This window comes from Triticum dicoccoides, chromosome 5B (assembly GCF_002162155.2).
Source record: "Triticum dicoccoides isolate Atlit2015 ecotype Zavitan chromosome 5B, WEW_v2.0, whole genome shotgun sequence".
NCBI lineage: Eukaryota > Viridiplantae > Streptophyta > Magnoliopsida > Poales > Poaceae > Triticum > Triticum dicoccoides.
In genome coordinates this window covers 629,019,381-629,037,980 of record NC_041389.1, presented here as the reverse complement: position 1 = coordinate 629,037,980, position 18,600 = coordinate 629,019,381, and the positions used below count along the sequence as shown (strand labels likewise).

The following is an 18,600-nucleotide window of genomic DNA, read 5'->3' as shown; positions in this document are numbered from 1 at the left end:
CATAGCTCCGCCTCTGCGATTCTACGAGTATGCTATTACATTCGAATATATTTTTTTTGACTATGTTTTTTTAAAAATGACTATGTACATTCGAATATATTGTTGTGGGCCTCTCACTTGGGCTTGGTTTCATTGGACATTCTAGCATTTTTCTTTTTTCTTTTGGGGTGGGGCGGGGGGAGAAACCCTTGCTGTTCTACGGGTTCCGAGACAACATGCAACTTATGGGGAGCTGTATTATTTTCATATCTAGCACCTTGTAGAAAGTGAAATTGTGAGTCGCCGACACAGCCAGTAGAAGGTTAATGTGAGGATCTGTATGCTGAGACGTGAAATTGTGCATAGCTCCCACTGGGAAAAAGAATGGTCATCGCTTTTGCCTGGAAATTCCCAAATCTGTGATGTGGAGAAGCGTGGGAAAATTGTGTGGTGCTTGGATAAGTGTGTTATAAGAGCATCTCCAGCCGTTGGCCCCCCCGGGGGCGCCTAAAATTGCCGCCTAGGGGTGACCCGGCGCAAATAATGGGCCTGAGGGCGAGTTGGCCCCCAGCCGCCGCCCCCAGGGCCAGCCCCAGGCGCGGGAAAAAAATTGTGTTGCAAATTTAGGCAAAGTTCGGCTAAAACACGCCAAATTTCGGCAAACTTGGACTTATATTCGCGGATTTAAGGCGAGTAGTCGTCATTACATATAAAAACTAATAAAAAAAGCTTGCTGAAGCCCGAGAAGTCGCCGTCGTCGCCGCCATCGTCGGCCTTCTCCTCCTTGACTCGGGCGCCCCTGCTGGACTCCTCCCCGGCTGGTGGCGACGGCGGCGGCGTGTCGTTGTCGTCGATGATGACGACTCCTCCTTCGTCGCGGCCTCGGCGGCGTTGCGCGAAACGCCATAGGGCGGCGCACTGGCGCTCCCTCGCCATCTTCAGGGAGTCCTCGTGTGCCCATTCAAGGGCCGCGTCGTCGTCGAGCTCGACCTCGCCGTGCTCCGTCTTCACCGGCGCCAGGCCCGGCTCCTTCACCGGCGCGAGACCCGGCTCCATCTTCGGCTTGACGAAGCGCGGGGGAGGAGCCAACGAGGAGGCGCGCCGTCCGCCCTCGCTGATGATGATGCCGGCGCTGCGAGTGCGCCGGTCGAGCAGCGTCGGAGTTCCGGAGGATTGGGAGGCAGAGTGCGACGAGGAAGAAGAGGAGGAGGAGCCGAACCTCCTTGGCGACGGCGTCGGGCAACGGGGGAATGGGCACTCCCCCATTGCTGAGCCTTCAGCCCGTCGGCCCGGCGTGCATGTCTGGCGGCGCCGGGATGTTCGCCTGGAACAGGAGCCAGGACTCCTGTTCGCGGAGCGAACGGCGGCCGAAGCCGTTGGCCGCCGCCTCGTCTCCGGGAAAACGCTCGGCCATCGGGGAGATGCAGTGGCTGGGGAGAAGAGATCGGCGGCGGCGCTCGGGAGAGGGAGGGCTGGGGGAGAAGAGCTCGGCGGCGGCGCTCGGGAGAGGTGGAGAGGTGGCACTCATCACAGGCGAGCGAGGCCATATATAGCCGCGCCGCGTCCATGTGTACACGTCCGAGGGAGGGGAGGCGTCGGTGCACCGCCCCGTGACGCGCCGCCCGTGAGGAATCAATGACAAAGCTGACCGGCGGCAGCCTTGCCATTGATTCCCCGCGGGAAACCGAGGCGTCAGGAGAAGACGAGGCGGGCGGTGTCGCTGACGCGGCTGGCCCCGGCGCTTTCGCGCCAAAAACGATTTGCCCGGCGCCCCCGAGCGCCCCCCAGCGCGCCGGGTTCGGGTTGGGTTTGCCGGCGCCAATTTCGGCCCGAGCCGGCGAAAAATGGGCCCTTGGGGGCGCGACTGGGCCGATTTTTTGGCGCCGGCGGCCGAAAAATCGCCTTGGGGGCCTTGTTGGGGACGCGGCTGGAGATGCTCTAAGTTGAAAATGTGCAACAAGAGCCGGTGCAAACCGCTAATGAATTCATTTTGATCGTGCCACATATCATTCCGGCCATACAAGTATACAACCCCCTTGAATTAGTATATCAAGCGCCTCGCTGCATGTAGTAAGGCTGAACTTTCATTTGCAGTGACATTTAAAAACTTTGGCAGGTTTTTGGATCTGCTCCGTGTGGTACAAACCTTCTACCAGCTGCGAGAAATATTATGAATTCGGTAACAAGTTGCTAACGCTGGCCCTTCTGAACAGATATAGGGCATTCAAGAGTGAGGCATCAGTTACTGTATGCTTAGACAGTGTAGTTACTACTGCCCATTTTTCCATGGACAATCCAGAAAATAACATGCTTAAAAGACAAATTAACAGAGGATCATCAAAAGACAAAACAACTGTCTTAAGGGACTACTTTTTGTTGAACAAAATAACATTTTTACAGTATATTAATGTAATGGTAGTATAAAACAGATCGCGGGCACTAGAATATAAAACAGCAGTGCATCACACAAGCAGCCAATATTTTTCAAGAAAACGACGAGCAAATGTGTGGAAATCGTAAAAGTGGATGTTGTTATGAAGAAAATTAGTCACTCACAACTCATCAGCTAGAAGCCTTTCTAAGTTCCCATAACCCCAGCAACTGTAGGCTATCAATAATGGGTCCTCTTTCTCTGTATTTGTTTCAGAGATGTGCAACTGAACTTATTCAGTCATCATCAAGCAACATAGTACGTGTTCTAGAATGTAGTGATCTCGGTTGACATAAGCCACTAGAGGAATATGCTTTTTTAGCTAATCATTTATTCCTACATAAGCTGGAAATTTGGTTTACTGGTACTTGACATACACAAATGTCTGAACCTGGCCTCATACAGCCTGGCTTCTCATCTTGCAACTCTGACTTTTAAGAATTTCTAGTAACCAGGCCAAGTGAATTTGTCAGATTCAATGAGTAGTAAATACAATACAGAGGATTCATCCCACCACACAGATGTAGAACTACATAGCATTGCAAAATCATGAACAGACGCACACAAATCATGAACGTGGGATTTGGTATTACTTGACATACACAAATGTCTGAACCTGAAATCATATTACGTGACAGGTAAAATACAGGTTGGTCCACGGCTTCTTCAGCTTGCAACTCTGTTTTTCTAGTAACCACACGAAGTGAATTCAGATTCAAACAATTGGTAAATACAACAATTCATCCCACCACGCAGATGTAAATCTCCGTAGCATTGCAAAATCAATGAACAATCAGAGAACAGAGCAAAGAATTTACTAAAAGTCAGAGAGATTTCTGACATTTTTTTCTCGGCAGAACATAGCATTACATCGACACCATTACCCAAACAGCGAACACTAATTCTACTACGAAGCACTGGACAGCAATGGACTAAGCCTTCTTGGGGGACTTGGGGGCCTTCTTGGGCGACTTGGGCTCCTTCTCGGCGGTCTTCTTGGGGAGCAGCACGGGGTTGATGTTGGGCAGCACGCCGCCGTGCGCGATGGTGACGCCGGCGAGCAGCTTGCCGAGCTCCTGGTCGTTCCGGATGGCGAGCAGCAGGTGGCGCGGGATGATGCGGGACTTTTTGTTGTCCTTGGCGGCGTTCCCGGCCAGCTCAAGGAGCTCGGCGGCGAGGTACTCGAGGACGGAGGCGAGGTAGACGGGGGCGCCCATGCCGACGCGCTGCGCGTAGCGGCCCTTCTTGAGGAAGCGGCCGATGCGGCCGACGGGGAACTGCAGCCCGGCCTTGACGGACCGCGCCACCGCCTTCTTCCTGGGGCCGCCGCCGAGCTTGCGCCCCACCACGTACTTCTTCGCCTTGGAGACGGCGGCGGCGGCTGAGGCGTCCATGGTTGGAGGAGGTGCGGAGAGATTTGGCGCGATGGGGGATTTGAGAAGGCGGGAGTGTGTTGTGTTTGGAGGACGGGTTTGGGCAGATATTTAAACGGCGCGGGAAGGGGGTAGTGTGGGCCCGTCGATCCGCGCGAACGGGCAATGGACGGTTGGATCGGTGACGAATGGACGACTGCGATGCGGGCAGAGATGCCCCAGCTCAGCCTTGTGGGCTGCGGCCCAGTTAGAGCCCCGCGCCGGCCTAATTAAGAACTTTACGGACGTAGAGGGGCAAACACAAATCCGTATGTGGCAAATCCTATTTGCCGCCCAAGGGCAGCAAATGGTCAAGGCTTCGCTCAAGGGAGCCTCCGCATGGGCCGGCCCACGTACGGATTACGCGTGCTGTTTTTCCGAAATCACTAGTTAAGGAGTACTTGTTGCGAAGATTATTCCAATTCCTCAGGTTACTACAATTGGTGCGCTGTATGTGCGCCACTTGTCCCAACCTGGGAATTTTCCCTTTTTTTCGTAAATCTGTTTATTCAAAACGTTTTATCTCTTAAACCTGCGTCCAAATTTTGAACCGCTTTCGCCGTTGGATTTCTCGCGTCGAGATTTTCAAAACTAGAACCCATGTTGATAGGTTTTGACGAACTTTTTTTTTCACGAAAAAACCAAACAAAAAACCGAACGAAAAAACCAAACCGGGAGCACGGGTTTTTCCCTTTCTGAAAGAGGCACGCCCGTGCCTCTGACGAAATCACAACCGTGCCTCTCGCGGAAGCAAAACCGCGACTCTCGCAAAAGAAAAGAAAAACAGAAAACATATTTTTTTCTTTTTTCCGAGGAGGCACGGGCGTGACTCTTGCGGAAGCAAAACCGTGCCTTTCGCAAAAAAAACAGAAAACATGTTTTTTTTTGTTTCCAATAGGCACGGCCGTGACTCTCGCGAAAGCACAACCTTGCCTCTCGCGGAAGCAAAACCGTGCCTCTCGCGAAAGGAAAATAAACAGAAAACACATTTTTTTTCGTTTCCAAGAGGCTCGGTCGTGCCTCTCGCGAAAGCACAACCGTGCCTTTCGCGGAAACAAAACCATGACTCTCGCGAAAGAAAAAAAAAGACACGTTTTTGGTCGAAAAGCTAGTGAAGACCGGTGAAAAACCAAAACATCGAAAAGAACCAGAAAAAAACATTTAAAAAGCTGAAAACGCGTGCAAAAAAATTAAAAAATTAAATCCGGAGAAAGTGCCCAGAGCGCGACACGTGGCAAATCGCTGAGAGAGCGCCAAGTGGAACTGATCGTTGCGAGGCTTTCGAAAGACTGCTTGTTAATTAGTTGCTCTCCTGTTTTCCACGTTGTTTCCTGCGGGCTTTTTTTCGTTTTTCTTCTGATGTTTTTTGCTTTCGGTTTTTTCACTCTTTTGTCGGTTTTCAGTTTTCTTTTCTTCTGTTTTGGTTTATTTTCCCCTTTTTTATGCTTAAATTTTTTTCTGTTTATGCTTCTTTTTTCCTTTTTCATATTATATAAAAAGTTCACCATGTATTACGAATATGTTCATCGTATACTAAGAAAATGTTTATCATATTGATGAAAAGTTCACCATGCATTATAAAGAAGTTCATCTTGTATTACAAAAATGTTTATCATATATAAAATATTGTTCAAAGTATATTTTACAAAATATTCGCTTTGTATTTTGAAATTTGTTCATCATATGTTAAAAATTGTTCAATGTATAATACAAAATGTTCATCATGTATTTGAAATTTGTTCAACATTTTTCTACAAAAAAGTTCACATTTTTTTAAAAAATTGTTCAATCTATATTACAAATGTTCAATGTGTATTCGAAACACGCATATGTATTCATATTTTCATAAAATGTTGAAGTAAAAACCAAGGAAAAACGGGCTGCTACAGTAAACCAGAAGGTACAGTACCGTTTCCCTACAGTACCAAAATGCTACAGCGTTCATACATTGCCTTTTTTTAAGTTAAACTGAAAATGGGCCAGCCCATTCGGATCACCATGTGCGTAGCCGCAGCTCGTGGACGCACACGGGCGTCATACAGGGACTCTCCTTATTATGAGACGGAGAAAAGTATTTTTTTTCTCAAACCTCTCTACTTGGGTCAAATTCCCCCCAAAGTCCTGCACTGAGTTAAAGCCCCGCATCGGCCGAATGAAGAAACTTTACAGTCAGAGAGCGCCGCGAGAGCTTTTTTTTTTTTTTTTCGCCGCGAGAGCTATATCTGGCTCAACTTGTGATAGAAGCTCGTCTCGCCTGAAGGATTTTACCCTCCCATCGTTTCTGGCCCAACCCGTTTTGGTGTTTTTTCTTTTCGCTGGCTTCTCGACAAATATGCTATTTGTTGGTTTGGTCTGTGTTTTCCTTGTTTTTTTTTTGGCTTTTCTATTTTTTCTTTTGGGATTTCTTTGTTTCTTCATGGGTTTCTTTGTTTTTTTCTATTTTGTTCACTTTTTTATTGGTTTTCTTTGTTTCTTTCTCGGTTTCACTTAGGTTATTTATTTATTTTTTCCTATGAGTTCTTTGGTTCCTTTGTTTCTTTTTTCGGGTTTCAATGAATGTTTTATTTTCTTTGTCTTTTATATATTTTTTGAGAAAATTTCCGATCTATTCATCTTCAATCATATGGCAGTACAACGAATGCCAGAAATAGAAAATACATCCAAATCCGTAGACCACCTAGCGATGACTACAAGCACTGAAGCGAGCCGAAGGCACGCCGCCATCATCGCCCCTCCATCGCCGGAGTCGGACACAACTTGTTGTAGTAGACAGTCGTGAAGTCGTCGTGCTAAGGCCCCGTAGGACCAGCGCACCAGAACACCAACCACCGCAGATGAAGAATAACGTATATCAGAAGGATCCAATCCGAAGACAACTGAACATAGTCGAACAACGACGAGATCCGAGCAAATCCAGCAAAGATAGATCCGCCGGAGACACACCTCCACACGCTCACCAACGGTGCTAGACGCACCGTCGACCGGGGGCTAGGCGGGGAGACCTTTATTCCATCTTCAGGGAGCCGCCGCCGTCTTGTCTTCCTAAGCAGGAAACAAACCCTAGCAAAACTGAAATAAACGACAAAAAGTGAAGCCCTCCCACTGGCCCTTGTCGAGATCCACCGCGCCCCCATGACCCTAGGGGCACTGGGGAGGAGGCGGACCTGCGGCGGCGCCGGCAGGAGGCAAAAACCCTAGCCCATGTATATATTTTTGGTTATCTTCGTTTCTTTCTTGTTTTCTACCGTTTTCATTCGTTTGTTTTTATTATTGTTTTTTTACAATTTCACTAGTTTTTTGTTTCTTGGTCGGTTTCCATTATTTACTTTTTTGTTCAACACATGCCTAAATTTTTTCAGTAAACCATGTATAATTTTAGTGCACATGTTACACATTTTTTAAATATACAATGTAACATTTTTTTGTCAAATACATGTTTTGGACACTTATTTGAATACACTGTCAACTTTTTTATTGGGAACATTTTTTTAATAGGAATAAAAAAATTCACACACAATGTACATTTTTCATATTCATCAGGACTTTTCATATACATGTTTAATATTTTTAAATATAGAATTAACATTTTTTTAAAAGGTTTTGATGTGCACTTTATTTTATGTACCTTGTACATTTCCCATAAACAGAACATTTTTAGCACATATTTATAATTTTGAAAATAACTGATTTACATTTTAAAAATATGTGTTTTGAGTTCTATTGATTCTGTTCATACGGATCGAACATGTTTGTATACAGTAGGAATTTTATTATACTCATTAAAAAAGTACATGATTAAGATTTTTCAGAATATGTATTGATGTCTACTTTTTTCATATGAATTGTACATTTTTTTGTATACCAAAGAAACATTTTCATTATAATTTTTTAAAAATATATGATTGCATTTTTTCCAATTTATATCTTTTGATGCCTACTTTTTTCATACAGATTGCACGTCTTGTGTATAAATAAGAAACATTTTTTCTTATACACGTTCAACAATTCTCAAGTACATGATTCTTTTTCAAATATGCATTTCGGTGTCTATGTTTTTAAACATATTGTACATTTTTCTATATGCATGAAACATTTTTTATGCATGTTTAATATTTTCAAACACATGATTAACATTTTTATACACATTATGCATTTTTCATATACACCTTACAAAAACTTTATAGGCATGAAACATTTTTCAAATACAGGATTACCATTTTTTAATGGTATGAACATTTTTCACCCAAGTTAATCTTCCAACACCGAGCTAGAACCCGACAGTCACCTGCGAGGAAGAAAACAACTAAAGACCACGCCGAGCATGGTGCTCGCCCGAGTTAATCATCCAATGTGGAGTCGTGCGCTGGTTGGGCACAAGATTGCGCCCTTCAACGATTTAATTTCTGCAAACATAAGTTTTAAGTACTATTTCACCGAGGAAGCTTTGTTTGTCTTAAGAGTGGATTTCATGTTTTTGAATAATGCCAAAGATACAAAGATGGGATATCTGAGTTACAGTTTATAGCTTAGGTTCAGCCAAACCTTTTCCAATTCATAAAGACAGAGACACACTTTTGTAGTTTCGAGGGCACATACACCTGTGAGCATAATCTCCGGATCGGTCCACCATCTCTTTTGACACAGACATATTGTTAGTCTATGAACTCTACTGTTGCCGAATTGTTGGTCTTTTACCTTTCTGTTTGTCAGACTATTGGTATTTGACAGTGTGCGTCCTAGTTATGCAGAGGCAGGGTGATACTCTTAATGGTTTGTATACGTTTGATGCTACATTTTGAGATAATAAAAGCATCATTTATCGAAAAATACACATGTAAGCATAATTTAGTTCTTTGTAATGTGTCTTTGGTTATGAAAGATACTCTTTCCTAGTCTTAATCACGTGAACTCCCATCTCATGTCAAGACATACAGAGTTCTTGATTATATGCATTAATTTGGTCTCTTGAGGACAAATAGTACACTTGTTTCATTTGCAGAGAGAAGGTGGGTGCTAGATTGTTTGCTATCTCCTTTGATTTGTAATTATACCATATTGATTGCTCACTCGTCTATATATATACACTCATTCACTAAATTATTTCACATTCACCTTCTTCACTCTATCAATGTCATTGTACTCCATATTAATAACGATGAGGTACATGAGTGAACTATTCCCAATATCGTGTTGATATAGAAGCATAAGCATATATGCTTAACTTGAAGGACAGTGAAACAGAACTTGAGAACATAAGGCATCGGGAAGAAAAATTAGAGTCCTTTGGGGGTCCATGGTAGGTTAATTTGTACTTGAAGGGCTCTTTCTACTTTCCATCTCTTTCATCACTCGCTACTACATAGTGCATACCACTAATGACTCTCGGACTGAAGCGCCCGTTCTTGAGTTGCGTCTGGAATTGCATCCCTCCATCCTACAGATGCCTTGTATGTAATAAAGGAAGGAAAAACCCCTTGCTTCAGGACATGTTAGCAAACCCATTATCAATCTCGCTACTTCAGCAATCCAAAGGCCCAAACAAGATTTTGACAACTAAAGGCCATGATCAAAAAATATTGGCACTACCAAATTGAGTGATAGGAAGGTTGGGTTCGATTTAGACTTTACCCTTTAAATTTTGTATTTTTAGTAGTTCAAGGTTTCAAACAAACTTTCGACTTTTACTACATGTTTGATAATAAGCTATTTTAAGCAATGCCGGACAACCAAAATGGTTCTCCCTTTTTTCTTGTTATTTTGTACGTGCTCTTTCAACACCATACAGTGGACATGTGAAGCATCTGTCTCCTACAAAAACCTATGCCATAATGGGACAAAGCAAATGTATAGATAAACTAGTATAGCAGAGATAATTGGACAAATGGCACCCCAATTTCTTCCAAATTACTGATAAAAAATGCTATTATGCTCATATGTTGTCCATTGTTCCCACGGCGATAAAAATAGCGATCGACGACCTACAACAACGATGATATCCCAACCAACCATCTCTTGACATCGCAAGGCGATTGCGGAAGAATCGTGTCCCTGTAACACTAACACAACATTCTAGCCCCTCCAACAATATGTAGCTCACATTGTCATCATGAGTTGTTTGGAAGGCATTGTCAACTTCTCTGTGGAGCTATAGGATTTTTGTGCCAGATTCACATAAAGAGTGGGGTACTTCTGAATTAAGTACCAAATTACTAACACTGGCCCTTCTGAACAGATCTGCCTCGTCCGAATTATGAAGAACCAAGTATGTTGACTAGGGTAAGGGATGGATAAGAAAGGGATTTCTTTCATGTCCCTCATTGCTTAGTTCTCCTCGGCGTCCAGCAAGCCTACGATGGAATTACTCACGCACGGCGGTGAGCATCATGAAATTGGTGATGGAGGATGGTTGATGATGACGACAGCGACGACTTCCCCTCTTCGGAGCCCAAAACAGACTCAGATCTGCCCTCCCGAGGAAGAACAGGAGGTGGCAGCGGCTTCGTATCGTAAAACATGACGAATCCTTCTCTCTGGGTTTTTTCTCCCCGAACGTGAATATATGGAGTTGGAGTTGAGGTCGGTGGAGCTTCGTGGGACCTACAAGCCAGGGGGCGCTACCAGGGGGTAGGGCGCGCCCCCACCCTTATGGGCAGGTGTTGGGTCCCCTCTGGTTGATTCTTTTGCCAATATTTTTATTTATTCCAAAAGCATTCTCCATGAAGTTTCAGGTCATTCCAAGAACTTTTATTTCTGCACAAAAATAACTCCAATGCAATTCTACTGAAAACAGTGCCAGTCCGGGTTAGTTCCATTCAAATCATTCAAATTAGAGTCCAAAACAAGGGCAAAAGAGTTTGGAAAAGTAGATACAATGAAGATGTATCATGGATCCTCCAACATGTTGAGCTTGCTTTTTATTGGAAATATGCCCTAGAGGCAATAATAAAAGTATTATTATTATATTTCCTTGTTCATGATAATTGTCTTTTATTCATGCTATAACTGTATTATCCGGAAATCGTAATACACGTGTGAATACATAGACCACAATATGTCCCTAGTGAGCCTCTAGTTGACTAGCTCGTTGTGATCAACAGATAGTCATGGTTTCCTGGCTATGGACATTGGATGTCGTTGATAACGGGATCACATCATTAGGAGAATGATGTGATGGACAAGACCCAATCCTAAGACTAGCACAAAAGATCGTGTAGTTCATTTGCTAGAGCTTTGCCAATGTCAAGTATCTCTTCGTTCGACCATGAGAGCGTGTAACTCCTGGATACCGTAGGAGTGCTTTGGGTGTATCAAACGTCACAACGTAACTGGGTGACTATAAAGGTGCACTACAGGTATCTCCGAAAGTATCTATTGTTTTATGCGGATCGAGACTGGGATTTGTCACTCCGTGTAAACGGAGAGGTATCTCTGGGCCCACTCGGTAGGACATCATCATATGCGCAATGTGACCAAGGAGTTGATCACGGGATGATGTGTTACGGAACGAGTAAAGTGACTTGCCGGTAACGAGATTGAACAAGGTATTGGATACCGACGATCGAATCTCGGGCAAGTAACATACCGATAGACAAAGGGAATTGAATACGGGATTGATTGAGTCCTTGACATCGTGGTTCATCCGATGAGATCATCGTGGAACATGTGGGAGCCATCATGGGTATCCAGATCCCGCTGTTGGTTATTGACCGGAGAACGTCTCGGTCATGTCTACATGTCTCCCGAACCCGTAGGGTCTACACACTTAAGGTTCGATGACGCTAGGGTTATAAAGGAAGTTTGTATGTGGTTACCGAATGTTGTTCGGAGTCCCGGATGAGATCCCGGACGTCGCGAGGAGTTCCGGAATGGTCCGGAGGTAAAGATTTATATATGGGAAGTCCTATTTTGGCCACCGGAAAATGTTCGGGATTTTTCGGTATTGTACCGGGAAGGTTCTAGAAGGTTCCGGAGTGGGGCCCACCTGCATGGGGGGACCCACATGGACGTGGGTAGTGGGGGCAAGGCCCCACACCCCTGGTCAAGGCGCACCAAGATCCCCCCTTAGAAGGAATAAGATCATATCCCGAAGGGATAAGATCAAGATCCCTAAAAAGGGGGGATAACAATCGGTGGGGAAGGAAATAATGAGATTTCTTTCCTTCCACCTTGGCCAACGCCCCAATGGACTTGGAGGGCAAGAAACCAGCCCCTCCACCCCTATATATAGTGGGGAGGCGCATGGGAGCTATACACGAAGTTCTGGCGCAGCCCTCCCCCTCTCACAAGTACTCCTTCTCTCCCGCGGTGCTTGGCGAAGCCCTGCAGGATTGCCACGCCGTTGTGCTGCTGCTGGATGGAGTCTTCCTCAACCTCTCCCTCTCTCCTTGCTGGATCAAGGCTTGGGAGACGTCACCGGGCTGTACGTGTGTTGAACGCGGAGGTGCCGTGCGTTCGGCACTTGATCATCGGTGATTTGAATCACGACGAGTATGACTTCATCATCCCCGTTCACTTGAACGCTTCCGCTTAGTGATCTACAAGGGTATGTAGATGCACTCTCCTTCCACTCGTTGCTGGTCTCTCCATAGATAGATCTTGGTGATACGTAGGAAATTTTTTGAATTTCTGCTACGTTCCCCAACAGTGGCATCATGAGCTAGGTCTATTGCGTAGATTCTTTGCACGAGTAGAACACAAAGTAGTTGTGGGCGTTGATGTTGTTCAATATGCTTACCGTTACTAGTCCAATCTTGTTTCGACGGTATTGTGGGATGAAGCGGCCCGGACCGACCTTACACGTACTCTTACGTGAGACAGGTTCCACTGATTGACATGCACTTGGTGCATAAGGTGGCTAGCGGGTGCCAGTCTCTCCCACTTTAGTCGGAACGGATTCGATGAAAAGGGTCCTTATGAAGGGTAAATAGCAATTGGCATATCACGTTGTCGTCTTGGGTAGGTAAGAAACGTTCTTGCTAGAAACCCATAGCAGCCACGTAAAACATGCAACAACAATTAGAGGACGTCTAACTTGTTTTTGCAGGGTATGCTATGTGATGTGATATGGCCAAGAAGAATGTGATGAATGATATGTGATGTATGAGATTGATCATGTTCTTGTAATAGGATTCACGACTTGCATGTCGATGAGTATGACAACCGGCAGGAGCCATAGGAGTTGTCTTTATTTATTGTATGACCTGCGTGTCATTGAAGAACGCCATGTAAACTACTTTACTTTATTGCTAAACGCGTTAGTCATAGAAGTAGAAGTAGTCGTTGGCGTGACAACTTCATGAAGACACGATGATGGAGATCATGATGATGGAGATCATGGTGTCGTGTCGGTGACGATGATGATCATGGAGCCCCGAAGATGAAGATCAAAAGGAGCAAAATGATATTGGCCATATCATGTCACTATTTGATTGCATGTGATGTTTATCATGTTTATGCATCTTGTTTGCTTAGGACGACGGTAGTAAATAAGATGATCCCTTACAAAATTTCAAGAAGTGTTCTCCCCTAACTGTGCACTGTTGCTACAGTTCGTCGCTTCTAAGCACCACGTGATGATCGGGTGTGATGGATTCTTACGTTCACATACAACGGGTGTAAGACAGTTTTACACAGCGAAAACACTTAGGGTTAACTTGACGAGCCTAGCATGTGCAGACATGGCCTCGGAACACGGAGACCGAAAGGTCGAGCATGAGTCGTATGGTAGATACGATCAACATGAAGATGTTCACCGATGATGACTAGTCCGTCTCACATGATGATCGGACACGGCCTAGTTGACTCGGATCATGTGATCACTTAGATGACCAGAGGGATGTCTATCTAAGTGGGAGTTCATAAGATGAACTTAATTATCCTGAACATAGTCAAAAGACCTTTTGCAAATTATGTCGTAAGCTCGCGCTTTAGTTCCACTGTTTAGATATGTTCCTAGAGAAAATATAGTTGAAAGTTGATAGTAGCGATTATGCGATCAGTAGAAAGCTTATGTCCTTAATGCACCGCTCAGTGTGCTGAACCCCAACGTCGTTTGTCGATGTTGCGAACATCGGACATACACGTTTTGATAACTACGTGATAGTTCAATTAAATGGTTTAAGTAGAGGCACCAAAGACGTTTTCGAAACGTCGCGGAACATATGAGATGTTTCGAGGGCTGAAATTGGGATTTCAGGCTCGTGCCCACGTCAAGAGGTATAAGACCTCCGACGATTTTCTTAGCCTGCAAACTAAGGGAGAAAAGCTCAATCGTTGAGCTTGCTCAGATTGTCTGAGCACAACAATCACTTGAATCGAGTGGGAGTTGATCCTCCAGATGAGATAGTGATGTTTCCCCAAAGTCATTGCCACCAAGCTGCTAGAGCTTCGTGATTAACTATAACATATCAGGGATAGATATGATGATCCTTGAAATATTCATGATGTTTGACACCGCGAAAGTAGAAATCAAGAAGGAGCATCAATTGTTGATGGTTGGTGAAACCACTAGTTTCAAGAAGGGCAAGGAAACAAAGGGATACTTCATGAAACGGCAATTCAGCTGCTGCTCTAGTGAAGAAACCCAAGGTTGAACCCAAACCCGAGACTAAGTGCTTCTGTAATAAGGGGAACAACCACTGGAGCAGCATTACCCTAGATACTTGGTAGATGAGAAGGCTGGCAAGGTCGATAGAAGTATATTAGATATACATTATGTTAATGTGTACTTTACTAGTACTCCTAGTAGCACCAGGGTATTGGATACCGGTTCGGTTGCTAAGTGTTAGTAACTCGAAATAAAAGCTACGGAATAAACGGAGACTAGCTAAAGGTGAGCTGACGATATATGTTGGAAGTGTTTCCAAGGTAGATATGATCAAGCATCGCACGCTCCCTCTACCACCGAGATTGGTGTTTGCGTTGAGCATAGACATGATTGGATTATGTCTATCGCAATACGGTTATTCATTTAAGGAGAATAATGGTTACTCTATTTTTGAATAATACCTTCAATGGTCTTGCACCTAAAGGAATGGTTTATTGAATCTCGGTCGTAGTGATACACATTTTCATGCCAAAAGATATAAGATAGTAATGATAGTACCACTTACTTGTGGCACTGCCATGTAAGTCATAATGGTATAAAACACATGAAGAAGCTCCATGTTGATGGATCTTTGGACTCACTCGTTTTTGAAAAGTTTGAGACATGTGAACCATGTCTATTGGTGTATATGCATGAAGAAACTCCATGCAAATGGATCGTTCGGACTCACTTGATTTTGAATCACTTGAGATATGCAAATCATACCACATGGGCAAGATGACTGAAAAGCCTCATTTTCAGTAAGATGGAACAAGATAGCAACTTGTTGGAAGTAACACATTTTGATGTGTGCAGTCGAATGAGTGCTGAGGCATGCAGTGAATATCATTATGTTCTTACTTCACAGATGATTCGAGTAAATGTTGAGTATATTTACTTGATGAAACACAAGTCTGAATTATTGAATGGTTCAAGTAATTTCAGAGTGAAGTAGCAGATCATTGTGATAAGAGGATAAAATGTCTATGATATGATCATAGAGATGAATATCTGAGTTACGAGTTTTGGCACACAATTAAGACATTGTGGAAATTGTTTCACAATTAATACCGCCTGGAACACCATAATGTGATGGTGTGTCCGAACATCATAGTTGCACCCTATTGGATATGGTGCGTACCATGATGTCTCTTATCGAATTACCACTATCGTTCATGGGTTAGGCATTAGAGACAACCACATTCACTTTAAATAGGGCACCACGTAATTCCGATGAGATGACACCGTATGAATTATGGTTTAGAGAAACCTAAGTTGTCGTTTCTTAAAAGTTTGGGGCTGCGACGCTTATATGAAAAAGTTTCAGGTTGATAAGCTCGAACCCAAAGCGGATAAAATGCATCTTCATAGGAAACCCAAAACAGTTGGGTATACCTCCTAATTCAGATCCGAAAGCAATATGGATTGTTTCTAGAATCGGGTACTTTCTCGAGGAAAAGTTTCTCTCGAAAGAATTGAGTGGGAGGATGGTGGAGACTTGATGAGGTTATTGAACCGTCTCTTCAACTAGTGTGTGACAGGGCACAGGGAGTTGTTCCTGTGGCACCTACACCAATTGAAGTGGAAGCTTATGATATTGATCATGAAACTTCGGATCAAGTCACTCCCAAACCTCGTAGGATGACAAGGATGCGTACTACTTCAGAGTGGTACGTAATCCTGTCTTGAAGGTCATGTTGCTAGACAACAATGAACCTACGAGCTATGGAGAAGCGATGGTGGGCCCGGATTCCGATAAATGGCTTGAGGCCATAAAATCCGAGAGAGGATCCATGTATGAAAACAAAGTGTAGACTTTGGCAGAACGACTCGATGGTCGTAAGGCTAATGAGTACAGATGGATTTCAAAAGGAAGACGGACAATTATGGTAAATGTCACCATTAAGAAAGCTCGACTTGTCGTTAAGATGTTTTCCGACAAGTTCAAGGAGTTGACTACGATGAGATTTTCTCACTCGTAGCGATGCTAAGAGTCTGTTGGAATTATATTAGCGATTACTGCATTATTTATGAAATCTTGCAGATAGGATGTCAAAACATTGTTTCCTCGACGATTTTAATGAGGAAAGGTTGTATGTGATACAACCGGAAGGTTTTGTCAATCCCGAAAGATGCTAATAAGTATGCAAAGCTCCAGCAATCCTTCTAAGGACTGGAGTGAGCATCTCGGAGTTGGAATGTATGCTTTGATGATGATCAAAAATTTTGGGTTTGTACAAAGTTTATGAGCAACTTGTATTTCCAAAGAAGTGAGTGGGAGCACTATAGAATTTCTGATGAGTATATGTTGTTGACATATTGTTGATCAGAAATGACGTAGAATTTCTGGAAAGCATATAGGGTTATTTTGAAAGTGTTTTTCAATGGAAAGCCTGGATTAAGCTACTTGAACATTGAGCATCAAGATCTATAAGGATAGATCAAAATGCTTAATAATACTTTCAAATGAGCACATACCTTGACATGATCTTGAAGGTGTTCAAGATGGACCAGTCAAAGAAGGAGTTCTTGCCTGAGTTGTAAGGTACGAAGTTAAGACTTAAAGCTCGACCATGGCAGAATAGAGAGAAAGGACGAAGGTCGTCCCCTATGCTTAAGACGTAGGCTCTTCAGTATGTTATGCTGTGTACCGCACCTGAAGTGTGCCTTGCCATGAGTCAGTCAAGGGGTACAAGAGTGATCCAAGAATGGATCACAGGACAGCGGTCAAAGTTATCCTTAGTAACTAGTGGACTAAGGAATTTTCTCGATTATGGAGGTGGTAAAAGAGTTCGTCGTAAAGGTTACGACGATGCAAGCTTGACACCTATCCGGATAGCTCTGAGTAGAGAGACCGGATACATATAATGGAGCAATAATTTAGAATAGCTCCAAGTAGAACAGTTATTTGGAATAGCTCCAAATAGAGCGTGGTAGCTGCATCTAGGAGATGACATAGAGATTTGTAAAGCACACACGGATCTGAAAGGTTCAGACCCGTTGACTAAAACCTCTCTCACAAGCAACATGATCAAACATAAAACTCATTGAGTGTTAATCACATAGTGATGTGAACTAGACTACTGACTCTAGTAAACTCTTGGGTATTAGTCACATGGCGATGTGACCTGTGAGTGTTAATCACATGGTGATGTGAACTAGATTATTGACTCTAGTGCAAGTGGGAGACTGTTGGAAATATGCCCTAGAGGCAATAATAAAAGTATTATTATTATATTTCCTTGTTCATGATAATTGTCTTTTATTCATGCTATAACTGTATTATCCGGAAATCGTATGAATACATAGACCACAATATGTCCCTAGTGAGCCTCTAGTTGACTAGCTCGTTGTGATCAACAGATAGTCATGGTTTCCTGGCTATGGACATTGGATGTCGTTGATAACGGGATCACATCATTAGGAGAATAATGTGATGGACAAGACCCAATCCTAAGACTAGCACAAAAGATCGTGTAGTTCATTTGCTAGAGCTTTGCCAATGTCAAGTATCTCTTCCTTCGACCATGAGAGCGTGTAACTCCTGGATACCGTAGGAGTGCTTTGGGTGTATCAAACGTCACAACGTAACTGGGTGACTATAAAGGTGCACTACAGGTATCTCCGAAAGTATCTATTGTTTTATGCGGATCGAGACTGGGATTTGTCACTCCGTGTAAACGGAGAGGTATCTCTGGGCCCACTCGGTAGGACATCATCATATGCGCAATGTGACCAAGGAGTTGATCACGGGATGATGTGTTACGGAATGAGTAAAGTGACTTGCCGGTAACAAGATTGAACAAGGTATTGGATACCGACAATCGAATCTCGGGCAAGTAACATACCGATAGACAAAGGGAATTGAATACGGGATTGATTAAGTCCTTGACATCGTGGTTCATCCGATGAGATCATCGTGGAACATGTGGGAGCCATCATGGGTATCCAGATCCCGCTGTTGGTTATTGACCGGAGAACGTCTCGGTCATGTCTACATGTCTCCCGAACCCGTAGGGTCTACACACTTAAGGTTCGATGACGCTAGGGTTATAAAGGAAGTTTGTATGTGGTTACCGAATGTTGTTCGGAGTCCCGGATGAGATCCCGGACGTCACGAGGAGTTCCGGAATGGTCCGGAGGTAAAGATTTATATATGGGAAGTCCTATTTTGGCCACCGGAAAATGTTCGG

The 18,600-nt window shown here is 43.9% G+C and overlaps 1 protein-coding gene across 1 annotated transcript; it reads right to left on the bottom strand.

Moving 5' to 3' along the window:
* Positions 1 to 3,201: 3,201 nt before the first annotated feature.
* Positions 3,202 to 3,858, bottom strand: LOC119312176 (probable histone H2A.5). Its single transcript, XM_037587912.1, has one exon. The coding sequence runs from the start codon at positions 3,802 to 3,804 to the stop codon at positions 3,343 to 3,345; it is 462 nt and encodes a 153-aa protein (XP_037443809.1). The 5' UTR covers positions 3,805 to 3,858; the 3' UTR covers positions 3,202 to 3,342.
* Positions 3,859 to 18,600: the final 14,742 nt, after the last annotated feature.

Bases quoted from the DNA above. Each gene is read 5' to 3' on its own strand.
- LOC119312176 (XM_037587912.1), bottom strand. From the start codon at position 3,804: ATGGACGCCTCAGCCGCCGCCGCCGTCTCCAAGGCGAAGAAGTACGTG.